Source organism: Pristiophorus japonicus, chromosome 2, assembly GCF_044704955.1.
Source record: "Pristiophorus japonicus isolate sPriJap1 chromosome 2, sPriJap1.hap1, whole genome shotgun sequence".
In the NCBI taxonomy this organism is placed as follows: Eukaryota; Metazoa; Chordata; class Chondrichthyes; family Pristiophoridae; genus Pristiophorus; species Pristiophorus japonicus.
This window is the reverse complement of record NC_091978.1, coordinates 230127240-230141088: the sequence shown is the minus strand read 5'-3', so window position 1 is coordinate 230141088 and position 13849 is coordinate 230127240. Positions and strand designations below refer to the sequence as shown.

Below are 13849 nucleotides of genomic sequence, written 5' to 3'. Positions count from 1 at the left end.
TGACTACAAGATGAGGGTAGACTGCAATGTTCCTTGAATATTTTTGGGGGTGTGCAGTCCATTAAAAATACCATGCATGTGTGGTTTTTCCTTTTTTAAAAGGCAGTGAGCCGGCCGCACGGGAAAGACAGAGTGCTAGGCGGGCACGCAACCAACAGGCAGCCTGGCACCTCCTCTTGGGTGCCAGGCCGCTGGCCCGGCCGAAACCCTCCCTGGTGTCCCAGTGGGCTGAAGTTTTAAAATCGCGAAGGCTCTCCCCTTTAAGTGAAGGGGAGAGCCGTGGTGACGCAGCGCTGTGATGACGTCATCGCAGTGGTCACTCCGCACCCCCCCCCCCAACTTCCGCCCCTCAAGTGTACTCACTGCCCCAACTTCCGCCCCTCTCATGTAATCATGGCCCCCATTAAGAGCGACTTCCGGATCCGAATTTTTTTTAAAACAACATAGAGCGGAATTTCGCTCGAGGTGACCTCAACCACAGCTGCGGTAAAAACCATTGAAACGGGGTGCGGGTGCTCCACTTCGGGCGGGGGCCAATTTCTATCTCATAGAATCTTACAGCACAGAAGGAGGCCATTCGGCCCATCGTGCCTGTGCTGGCTCTTTGAAAAAGCTGTTCAATTTAGACCCCAGCTTTTTCCCCATAACCCTGCAAATTAATTTTCCTCAAACGCATGCCCAATTGCCTTTTCAAAGTTCCTTGGAATCTGATCCCACCACCCTTTCAGGTAGTGCGATCCAGATCAGAATGACCCTCTGTGTGAAGTAATGACTCCTCATTTCGCCTCTAATTCTTTTGCCAGTTATTTTAAATCTATGACCTCTGGTTACTGACCCGGAGGAAATAGTTTCTCCCTATTTACTCTATCAAAAACCCCTCAAAATTTTGATTAACTCTATTAGGTCTCACCTTTACCTTCTCTACATAAGTGAAGTCCCTCATGCTTGGTATCATCCTGGTAAACCTCCTCTGTACCCTCTCCAAGGCCTTGACATCCTTCCTAAAGTGTAGTACCCAGAATTGAACACAATACTCCAGCTGAGACAAAACCAGTGATTTGTACAGGTTTAGCATGACTTCCTTATTTTTTGTATTCAGTGTCCCTATTTATAAAGCCAAGTATCTCATACACTTTCTTAACTACCTTAGCAATTTGCCCTGCCACCTTCAAGAATTTGTGAATATGCACCCCCAAGTCCTTCATTCTTGCAGCTGCCCCCCCGTCCCCTCAAAATAGTACCATTTAGATGATACCGCCTCTCCATTTTGTTACTCCTAAAGTGCTTCACTTTACACTTATCTGCACTAAATTTGCATCTGCCATGTGTCTTCCCATTTCACCATGTCCTCCTGAGGTCTACTACTATCCTGTTCCCTATTTACCACATTGCCAAGTTCTGCATCATCCACAAACTTCGAAATTGTACTCTCCAAGTCCAGATCATTTGTACATAACAAGGAAAACAATGGTCCAAATACCGACCCGGGACACCCCACTGCATACTAGTCTAGTCAGAAAAACATCTGTTCACTATTACTACCTCCTATTCCTTAGCCAATTACGTACCCAAGTTACCACCATCCCTTTAGTACCATATGCTTCTATTTTTGGAATAGAAACATAGAAACATAGAAAATAGATGCAGGAGTAGGCCATTCGGCCCTTCGAGCCTGCACCGCCATTCAATGAGTTCATGGCTGAACATGCAACTTCAGTACCCCAATCCTGCTTTCTCGCCATACCCCTTGATCCCCCTAGTATTAAGGACTACATCTAACTCCTTTTTGAATATATTTAGTGAATTGTCCTCAACAACTTTCTGTGGTAGAGAATTCCACAGGTTCACCACTCTCTGGGTGAAGAAGTTTCTCCTCATCTCAGTCCTAAATGCCTTACCCCTTATCCTTAGACTGTGACCCCTGGTTCTGGACTTCCCCAACATTGGGAACATTCTTCCTGCATCTAACCTGTCTAAACCCGTCAGAATTTTAAATGTTTCTATGAGATCCCCTCTCATTCTTATGAACTCCAGTGAATACAAGCCCAGTTGATCCAGTCTTTCTTGATATGTCAGTCCCGCCATCCCGGGAATCAGTCTGGTGAACCTTCGCTGCACTCCCTCAATAGCAAGAATGTCCTTTCTCAAGTTAAGAGACCAAAACTGTACACAATACTCCAGGTGTGGCCTCACCAAGGCCCTGTACAACTGTAGTCACACCTCCCTGCCCCTGTACTCAAATCCCCTCGCTATGAAGGCCAACATGCCATTTGCTTTCTTAACCGCCTGCTGTACCTGCATGCCAACCTTCAATGACTGATGTACCATGACACCCAGGTCTTGTTGCACCTCCCCTTTTCCTAATGTTAGATCTCTTCATTTCCAATGAAATACAAACTCCGATGGTAGTTTTAACTTTTTAATCTTGGCAGAGAGCAACAAACTGCTTGGCTTCAAGCCAGGTCTTTGTTCTTACTGAGACACATGGTCAAAATGGCTGTACTTTATACCTGGATCAATTTACAGAAAAGAACTCGCCTTCTTTGACCTTATTGGCTCAATTGAAAGTCTTTTAACGTTTTAATTGGCTCGCTACCCAAGGTCCGAAAATGTCAAGTTGATTGATGAGTTAATGCAACATGCCGAACTGCATATAGCAGCCTTGACTTGGGGATCTGTGAATTTTCACAGTCTGTCTAAAATGAGCCTGTTTGAATACTCTATCACTAATCTGTCACCATTCCGATAATAGTCTGTCTCTCTGTTTTTACCACCAAAGTGGATAACCTCACATTTATCCACATTATATTTCATCTGCCATGCATTTGCCCACTCACTTAACCTATCCAAGTCACTCTGCAGCCTCATAACATTCTCCTCGAAGCTCACACTGCCACCCAACTTCGTGGCATCCGCAAATTTGGAGATACTACATTTAATCCCCTTGTCTAAATCATTAATGAGTCTGTTATGTGGTACTTTATCAAATGCCTTTTGAAAGTCCATATATACAACATCATCTACACTACCTTCATCAACCCTCTCTGTTACTTCATCAAATAACTTACCAGGTTAGTCAGGCATGATTTACCTTTAATAAATCCATGTTAGCTGTCCCTTATTAACTCATGCTTCTCCAAGTGAGAATTAATTTTGTTCTGAAACGTGCTATCCACGAAACTCTCCGGTTTCTGTATGCACTGTAGTGACGCCAGCCACCCCTCGAGTTCAGAGACTCTGAGCTCGAGCTCAAGCAGTTGGCAGCACTTCCTCCAGATGTGGTTTTCCTGGACACACAGAGGGGCCGAAATTGCACCCCGACGGAAAAGTGGCGCACTCGCCATTTTTTTTTAGTTATTTCTCCGCCCAAGTCATGGGTCGGAGACTCGAGCGACATTTAGCTCTTTGTTTATTTTTTTTCCTCGAGGCGGTGTTCCGGTCAGCTGCGGGGTGGAAGTGCCCTTGCATCGGAGCGGCCGACGCTTATAGTTATCAGTGCCGCACTAATGATGTTAGTGCGTTGCTGACATGCCGCATCACGTTGACATGTCTCAATGTCCCTGCCTTTCAGTTAAAGGGGAGGGCTGCTGCGAGATCGTCAGCCACTTTAGTGGCACCCACTGGGCCACCAGGGAGGGTTTTGGCCGGACCATCGGCCCAGTACCCAATAGGGGGTACTTGTCGGCAGCCCAGCCGAACCCATGGCCGCCATTGTCGGCCTGACCTCAGAGTCGGATGACAATTAAGATAAAATGGTGGCCGCAGCAAAGTGCTCGCCCCTTTAAGGGTGGACTACATGGGTGGCGCAGTAACAATCACCGCAGGCAAAAACATGGAGGGAAATTTATTAAATGTCGGGGACTTCCGCTTCGACTAGGCGATGAGTCCTTCCCGACCTGTGGCCGTCTCTTTGAGGCGGTCACGGTTCTTATGGAAAGGGGCAATTTCAGCCCCAGAGTGTTCTGGAGTTCCCACATGGCACAAGTGTGCATGAGATGGGCTCCAGCTGTCCTATCATGTTAGCTAGCAGTTATTTCAATTTGTTTGTTTAGCTTTAAGGCTATTTAACTGCTTAACTAACACTAAAACACTAACCATTAAAAACACTAACCAATAAACTAACACAACACTAATCACCAAATTCTTATCCTAAATATTTATCTAATTCCTCGGGTTCCTGTGTGGCTGCTATGGTGACCACCAGGACTCAACTTTTATGGCACTGGCACATTTCAGGCAACTATGTGTGATCTCTGCCATATAAACCAGGCTGTATTCTGGACATGCACACACCAGGGCACTGGCGCACTTCAGAGGAGAGCTGGAGAATTTGTCAACATTGGCATCAGGCAGCAGTGAGGTAGAATCATACCATGGATAAGGAATCTCCTTAGTGCCACCTGGAAGAATGCGGTTATTCAGGATTCACCTCTTGGAATAAAGATTACACCTGTTGTACACAGGATTTGCACCATTCACTACTCCAATGGGTATGCAAATGAATTGAGCCAGGAAACCCTTGTGTAAATATCTCGCCAGACCACCAGTAGGTGCAATAATGGTGTAAATCAGCACAAGGAAATTCACACCCCTGGTTTTTTTTACAAAGCTTTAGTTGTACCTGTCCCTTTAAGGTTACTGCTGCCTTTAAGACCCAGCAAGCGACCAGACTTCCTCTTCTGTTTACAGCCTCTCAATTAGTGTGCTCACTGTGTAACTGATGCCCATCCATTATATCCAAATTAAGGCCCAGACGAATATTGTGTGATCAGGTCAACTGGCCCGGCAAAGTTCACTTCTGATGCACTCTGCTGAATTTATCACCAGAGCAAATCCATACAGGAAGATCTGGGTTTAGTCAATGAATCATAGTTGGTATCCCTTGTTACCTGAACAAGATGTTACACTTTATACTGCTGATATCAGTATTTCCTTGGTCAGAAATCAATGGGATATTATTATCGTGGGACTTCTCCCGAATTCCTGCCATTGCTTCGTTTTTCTGGGGTTTAAGCCAATTTTCCCATGAAGTTGTGGTGGGAAATCGGGGAACCATAGCAGAAATCCTACCTGCAAAGCTTTCTGAAGATTCTCAATAGTACAAACTTGGCAAAGTTATAGGTGCATAAAGCAATCAGAGCCAGAGTGGTCTCCTGGACTAGTTTCAATCGCCTAAAGAGATCCGAGAGGAATTTTCCAGATTTATCCTCCCCTATATTGGCCTGGGTTTTTAATCTGTTTTTTCGCCTCTCCCAGGAGATTCCATGGCTTTCCGATGGGGAATGTATAAAATGGGAGGCATCGCAGTTGTGTGAGGTGGGCTGAATGGATCAGTGGGGATTCTCCTGTCCGTCATTGTTTGTGGAAAGGAAAGAGCCCTGGCTCTTCACGATATGGTCTGGGTGCATGATCATGGCGGATGAACCAAATGCTTTTCGACATTTCCTTTCTGTAATATGTGCTATTTCAAATATTGTGAGCAGAGAGTGATTGAAGATATTAGACTCAAACTAAGGATAGCAAAGCAAGATTCATAATAAATTGGTGCCACAAGTATGTCAGCAATGTTTGTGAAAATAAGTGACAAGGAAATCCTTGGCGTATCGATCAGCCATTTAGCATCAGACTATCTGCTTCTAGCCAAGGGTACCAAGCAGTGCCCGCACCTTCACTGAGGGGTTGAGGAAACACTGCCCTTTCTCTGAGCAATTACTGCCAATGCTGCTCTACTTAACTTACACAGAATGCCAGCTCCAGTTACAGATATGCCTCTCTATTAATCATTTACCTACACATGATTACATTATTGTTTGCTGACTGGGAGCTCAGGGAGTGGGGGACGCCTTACACTGGCCAGTTAATGTCAGTAAAAAAGAAATAAGGTAATGAGGGAGAAGAAAAGACCGTATGATTGTTTTCATGCATGTTATTACAGATTCTCTCCCTGATTAGATTCTAATGATATAAAAGGTCTGTATTTTTGACTAATGACTGCAGAGCAGGAAGACTGCAGGATAAAAGAAAAAGAGGCAGGGGGGTGCAAATTGAATGCACTCTCTCTCTCTCTCTTAAGGGTTAGTGGATTGGCACTACCTATGCATGCCAAAGAGATCATTAATTGCCTGCTGGAAAGCTACCGCATGTGACTGCAGCTGCAAGTCAAGTGAAAGTCAGTTCTCCTTTTGACCAAATATTTTCTGCCTCAGTTTCACTGCTGGAGGCAGCAAGTTACACAGATAGACTGCAGAGCTGGAGCTATTTCTCACAGAGGGCTTTTAAGTCGTCCCTCTCGAAGACGTCTGCCACTACAGCGAGCACACTGATGGGATTTTCATCTTTGTCTTTGATGACTAATTGCTTGTGTGCTACCACTTTTTCATTTTGTTTATGCTCTTTGAGCTTGATAATCACAGTGACTGTTCCAGTTTGAAGAATAGCCCATGTGGACAACGTATGCAGCACAGACTAAATTCAACACTTTGCAATGCCTGAGAATAAGAATATCATATTCTGTACAACGAGTGCTTTGACATACCCCACTTTCCTCCCCAAAACTACCTACAGGAAAATTAAACGATGTTTCAGCTTCAGAAAAGGTAAGTTTTGTTGGAGCGTGGCTCACATTTTGGATAATATCAGCAGTTACTTAAAAATCTGTGAGGGCTGCCTGTGTGTCTGCTTGTACATGTCATATCAGCTGGTTTGAATGCTTCTGCTCGTGCAAAATTCTTCACAGTGCATGAAAAGATGTCTCATCACTTAAAAGTGTTTTCTTTCATACTGTGGCAAACATACAGATAGCTTTACAAGAAGATCAGATTGGGCAATTAATTACTGAATAGTTAGTTGTGACCAACAATTAACTTTCCATTGCAGATTGTAAGTAGTTTCCCCTATGTCAGAGCACATGGGTTTTCATGTGCTCAAGTGAACACACACATTGTATGACAAGTTTTATAAATCAGAAATGTGAAGCGCTGCCTTTGCATAGAGGGTGGCTCTTGTGGTGTATGTAGGCACCTTTAGTAATGACTCCACGAGGCAGGGTATGGTGCTTTGACTGTGCAGACCTGCAGTCTTTTATTAGCAGCTCCTGAGTGCTGACAACAAGCTGTGTGTTCCTTTTTATACTGGGTTACCTGCCGTGTGCAGGCAACCCCTGGGTCTCCAGCAACAGCACCCTCTAGTGTATTGGTAAGGTGTGTACAGTACAAGAGTACATTCAATGTTGCAAGACAGTGTTACAGACATCACACAGTGAACAGGCATGTCTACACAACAGCTCTGATGGCCTGGTGTTGTTCGATCATTTAACTGGTGGTTTAACAATTGTGATTATATTTTCTAACACAAGCATTTCTCTTCTAAATATCGTCTGTTTTGTCATGTGCAAACTTCAACTGGAAATATTTGCTTTTGGGTAATCTGTTCTTATTTTGTTTGCGATTGAGCAGGTATCTTTGGCCAACGGCTTGAAGACACTGTGCGGTATGAGCGCAGGTATGGGACGCGCATGGCACCAACGCTTGTGGAGCAGTGTGCAGACTTCATCCGCCAGAGAGGACTGAAGGAAGAGGGTCTATTCCGGCTACCTGGTCAGGCCAATCTAGTGAAGGAGTTACAAGAGGCCTTCGATTGTGGTGAGAAACCATTGTTTGACAGGTAAGGGTTGTGACATTCTGTTTGTAGATGTGGTACTTTGTGATTTTTGGACTATTTTTAAAAAGACATATAATTTCTTAATGTCTAGTTGAATGAGTTTTATAAACGATTTCTTATATCCCGGGGACGAAGTTCAGGGTCTCAAAGAGACCTGTTAATGCCCGTTTGTGGCGGCCATTCTTAGAAATCGAATGGCCGCTGCTTTGGGATCAACTGGCCGACCTGACCTAAATTCAGGTCGGGATTTTTTGGCCTAGACTTGATCCAGCCTAATTCTGATGACCGTCATCAGGGCTTGTACCGCCAACTTTATTAAACAAAAATACTTACCTTCCGATATTCAGCTCCATCCGTCGATCCCCCGACAGGCTTTTCTGTCGGTGCACTCTCTGCAGAGTGAGTGCGGCCCGGCAACGCGGCCACCCTTAAAAGGGAGGGCCCACTGCCGCGGCTGCAATGTAAACATTTTTGCCGGCCTCCTTCCCAATCGGCCGGCAAAATACTGCCCACAGGTTCGGCCGGGCCACCAACAGGCAGCCTGGCCACTGGCCCGGCCAGAACCCTCCCTGTGGCCCAGTGGCTGAAGATTTAAAATAACAGAATCTCTGCCCTTTAACGGAGTTCCTGTCCGACCGATTTTCAGCCAGTCAGCCTGGTTTTAAGTCTATGGCCCACCCCCATACTGAGTCATTTCCTGTGAGACTTTAAAAAAAACTTCAAAGTCCTGAAAATGGCTCTTCTGACCGCATCAGAGCTCCCAGCGGTAAGTACCACTCTAAAAATCATAGGTATGCCAGAATTCGGCCACCCTAAATGCATACCATTGATGTCCAAGAAGGGGCATACACATTTGCTGAGTATATTATTTGATATAGTGGAAACTGCATTTTTAGCTATAACCATAATTACACATTTAAGGACAAATTCTTGGACCCCAATTCGTATTGTTATTTATCAGTTCACGTGATATCATTATAGATCTTGGAATCAAACATTTGACTTTTCATTTCATTGTTTTGAATATTATACAACAGTTACATTCAATAAATTAAACATTTATCAATTTAAATTAGGATTAATATTTTCTTTACAAGCATATTATTCAAGCTGGATAATTTGTTTTGGTGAAAGAAGTGATTGAGGGACATAAGAAATATGGTATGTTATTTTTTGAACTCTGGTATTGGTGTAATATGCTGCCGTGGTCTTTTCCAGTTCTGCACATTATAGTCTTCCTGAACATGTTTATTGCAAGCTGAATGACCAATATATGAGTACTTCTAAACCCATAAACATTGTGTTGAACCTGTGTTGTAATTGTATAGGAGATTGTAAATGAGAAGTTGATGCTGACTTTCCATTAGGCTAGATGTGAATGCTCTCAGAGCTGTTCAGATTTTTAACCATTTTGCAAGGCCTTCAATCCTCTCCCCTCTTAAGTATTGTACTAATTTCCGTACTTCATTAAAACAACTAATGTAGTGAAGCACGAAAAGGGCTTCAAACTCATTTGATGCATAGGCAGAATATGATGAAATCCATTCAATCAGAAAATGCAGGTTCCCTTCTGACCCATCTAATTATCTTACTGTTAATCATTCACAAACCATCTCACTCCAACAGCGAAACACTTTTTAACCATACATTTAAATACGGCAAACAATTCGCTCACAGTTCCCATAATAAAGACAACAAGAAGTTACAATACTCAAGTTCTCAAACCCAGAATCAAGGTTGTTATTTCTTGTGCTGGCCTTGGCCAAATGAATGTCACCGCAGATTTGGAAAAGTAAGGAAAGCTGGATTGTCCAAGCTGGCAAAGTTGGAACAATAGCTGTAAGGCACAGAAGCAGATTGCGGATATGTGAACCTGTCTGATCAAATGTGGAAGGCATGTAAGAGAAATGAAATGAGGGAGGATCCGTAGAAGCAATCAGTGCATATACACACGGGAGCTTGGCAGTAGATGAGAAAATTGTTGGAGCTTGCGACAAGATGGTTGGCCAAACCAGATAAACAATTTAATAAAGAAGAAAATCAATAATGCTGACAGAAAATTGCTTCTAATTTCAGAAGTGAGTTAGTAATATACTCAGCTGGAAGCTATTGCAGGGGGGGAAAAAGTACGATCAGAAAATTTCTTGAATGTGATTAATTATATATTAATAAAGCAAATCATATTGTGATGAAACAAATAAGCAAAAATTAATTGAAATATTAATAAAAATCCAAAGTAGACATCATGCCTAAACTGCAAAATGGGTTGCCATGGCTATCAACATGATGACACATCGAGTTGTGATCATTAATTAGTTATTTGATCTTTAATAATTGTACATTGTGAATAATATGCATCTAATACCACTTCTTGGCCTAGAAATTCGATAGCGCAAAAAAACAGGCATGGGTATCGCAATGCGAGATATGCTTGCGCCCTTTCAAAAAGCGCAAGTGTCACATCAACTTCATGCTGCCTGCTAATTATAATGATTGCAGCGCACAGCCTAGCACAACGCGCTGCTGTCAGGCTGTGCACTCAGCAAGGCGCTGAAGTTTGCATTGTTCGCGCGAGGCTAGCTTTATGTAAAGCTAGCCTGCTTCTCTTAAAGGCAGCCTATTCCTCTTAAAGGTGAGCTGCCTTCTGCACATGAATTTTTTTTTAAACTATTTTAGCACTAGGCAGTCTGCACCTCTTAAAGGTAAGCTGCCTTCTGCTGATCAAAAATGGTAAAAGTGCTTCAGCACTAATACAAATGGCTCAACAGGACAGGGAAAGGACAGCCACAATACTCGAGCTTTGCGCAGGAGAGAGATCCTCTACCTACAGGGGACCGGTAGACCCTTCAGAAAGGAGGATGCGGGACCAGATCACTGAGGCTGTCACTGTGTCGCCTCCAGTTCCCAAAGAAGTTTAATGATCTCAGATGCGTGGTCAAGGTCAATGAATGCATCTTTAAAAGCTCCCTCCCAACAACTGCACCACTTCCTCACACACTGCTCAATTTCTACCATTAACCCCCCCCCCCCATCACTCACCTGCCAACAATCTTTACCAAACACGAGGCACACCTCACATTCCTAGCTTCACCTCATTCCCTTAGAGGAGAGGGTGCTGGCCATTCTTGGCAGGGGCATGGCTGAGCTCTTGGCCAGTGGCAGGGCTGAAAGAATACAAGTTGCCAGTATCCTCGTACATTATCCTCCTTCTCAAATGCCACTTCCCTTCCAAGCCACAATCACTTCTGATTTATAAGCTGCACATGGTGTAAGCATGCACCTCTTGCTTTCCCCCCCTCCCCTCACCACAACCCTACCCACGTGCCTTCCTCATTTTAGACACCCAAGAAATCCAGTCTATCCAGCTAGTGGGTGACCAAGAAGAGGGAGGGGAGAGTGAAGAAGAAGAAACACCATCTCTTGATTTCATACTCCCAGCCACCAGCTCCTCAAGTTTGTCCTCCAAGACCATCTGCAGGGTCCCCCAATGAAAACCAGCAATCTTCCACCAGCCAAGCTGCAGCCACTGGGGTAGCACTGTGTAGCAGCGCTAGGATAGGCAAAGGCACACGCAAGACAGTCACTAAGGGAATGCACAAGGGAGTTTAATTGATTTTTTGATGTAATATTGGATGCATATATGGATAAAGTTGGATTGGAAAGTTTGGTTTATGGTGGTTTGTATTTCAGCATTGTGGCCAAGAGGATGCTGTGATGGTCAGTAACAGATGGAAGGTAAGGTGTGGGACAAATGTTGAAAGGGGAATTAGGGTTGTGTTCACTGGTACCGTAGGCGGATGATTCGATCTCGGCCAGAAAGGGGCTGTCTGGGTTGTCTCCTCCCTTCCGCTTCCTCCTCTTCCTCCTCTTCACCCTGAGCAGCTTGTCCCCTTTGCTGCCTCTGCTCCATTTCCATGTCATGCTGCAGCTCTTGCTTCCCCACCCTCCCCTCACCACAACCCTACTCTTGTGCCTTCCTCATTTCTGCAACTAGAGCCCCCAGGACTGGGAGCAAGTGGTGTTCTCAAAGGCCTTCCTTTAAGAGTCAAAGCCTTACAAACATCCAGCAGCACCCCCTGCAAATTTAACAACTTTTTAAATGTATTATATCAAGCCACTACTCCAAAAAAAGGTAAAGAAACCAGTACAAAAACAAAAATCTTAACTTAACCTGAAAGTTGCATGTGTCCCTTTAAAAAGTGTTGGCAGCAGATCCGTCATACTGGGAGGGCGTTAATCAGATCAGCAACATCCAAAATGCCAGATCGTATGTCAGTTCAGCGTTGAACACTGATTGACGTCACGATCTGGCTCATCTAAATAACTAAAGCGAGCGCCGACAGCGGCAGCAATGCCAAACTGCACAAAACAGTGGCCGCCACATTTCACACCGGAAGCAGGCAGGAGCGAGGCTGCCGCAGTTTTTCTTCCAAACCAGTCTTAATGGTTGGTGCAAACAGTTACAATTTCCCGGCCCTTATCATTACAAGGTGAGATTGTATACTGCTGTTTTCAGACATCTGTACCAGTAGTCTGGATTGCTTTGGGCCAGCCTGGCTGTACTGTGCTTGGTACTGAAGGAGACCAATACAACCCACTCCAATTTACTTCCATAAGTAAACCCAGAACATAATCTCCAATTACCAAGAGAGACAAATGGGCCTAAATTTGTTAGCGGCCCAAACCGAGTGCGATACAGGTGTCTCGAGGCAGAATGGAAAGGACCAAACTAAATTTGTCCTTGAGCCTCATTACCGTAATTCAGGTGAGCTGCAGGCCCCTTGACACAGCTTGCCTATCTGGGTCTTACTAATTTTGGCCGCTGCTAAGGCTCATGGGTAGGTCCGTGAGAAGGATGTGAGGCCATTGGGAGCAATCCTCTTGCTTCCGACTCCACAAAAAAACAAATTTACAAATTTTGAAGCCTTTTTTGATTGGCCTACAGCAGTCCCTTTAAGAACTGTTGGTTAGGCTGCTCAAGAATCAGAATTACTAGTTGGAACTAACTAGTCTTAAAAAATTGAGGGGTCCGGTCTGAAAGGGGCGCAGGAGCATAATTTCAATGTTGAACTGAGGCCTGCGTTTATTTCTGGTGGTCACTAGGTCTGCCTTAAAATAGGCCCCGACCAATTTAGTAATGGCCCAAATGCCCATGCCAATCGAGCATGTGCCTTTGTCTTGCTAAATTGGCTATTGTACCTGTTTTATGATCTTAAAATGAGCACAACGATATTGAATTTAGGTGCCAATGTCACTTTGATGTATGCATGCTTGATGTCGGGGCACAAACACACAAATGTGCTGTTTCATCATGATTTGCAAAGCCCAAGACAGTTCACACAATGATCTATCATATCCATGTTACAAGGTTCTTACTATCATTTGGCTGATTCTCAATTAAATGAAGCACACAATTCTAAACACTGAGTCTGATCCAATTTCAATCCAAATTGGTTCCAAAAAGGTGGTCTACACACAGCAAGAGAGACATTTACAAGATCATTAATCCAATCAAAGAATGAAAGCTGGCTATAATTGTAGTATCATGTGACTCATTGCACGTGTGCATCAGTTGCAAATAAATGAGCCACAGCTTCTAATGGTCGCAATGTTGCCCCTTCTAATTCGTATTTCTAACTGCCTCTTGGAACACTCCATTGCCCCCACTGTTGAGATTATATAACTGTGGAGTAATTTTTGCCAATTTAAAAGAGGCACCTGCATAATTGATATAATCTTATGAGATCATAGAGAGAGACGAAGACACAACAGTAGAAATGAGCTCAGAAATTCCCACATGTATCAATATTTTTAACATACTCATGCCAAGTGTTAGCCTTGGCACAGTGGTGGTAGTAGTCTTGCCTGAGTGAGTAGGTCATGGGTTCAAGCTCCATTCCAGAGACTTGAGACTTCAGCGACATACTGAGGGAGTGCTGCATTGTGCAGAGGTGTCTTTCAAATATGCTATTAAACTGAGACTCTGTCTGCCTTCTCAGGTGGATGTACATTTACATACGGAACACTGTCTATTCCCTTCATTATCTTATAAACCTGATTCATATCTATGGCACTATTGGAAGATGAGCAGGGCAATTCTCCCAGTGTCCTAGACACCATTTATACTTCAACCAGCACCACTACAACAGATTATCAGATTGTTTATACCATTATGTGACCTTGTTGTGTG

General features: G+C 44.0%; 1 protein-coding gene across 2 annotated transcripts in view; it reads left to right on the top strand.

Moving 5' to 3' along the window:
• The window catches only part of arhgap24 (Rho GTPase activating protein 24), a 649536-nt gene that overhangs the window by 569498 nt on the left and 66189 nt on the right, over nucleotides 1–13849 (top strand). For both annotated transcript variants that reach the window (XM_070863890.1, XM_070863891.1), the window contains one exon: nucleotides 7455–7662. In XM_070863890.1, coding sequence (XP_070719991.1) covers nucleotides 7455–7662 — 208 coding nt within the window. The remainder of the gene's footprint in view (nucleotides 1–7454; nucleotides 7663–13849) is intronic.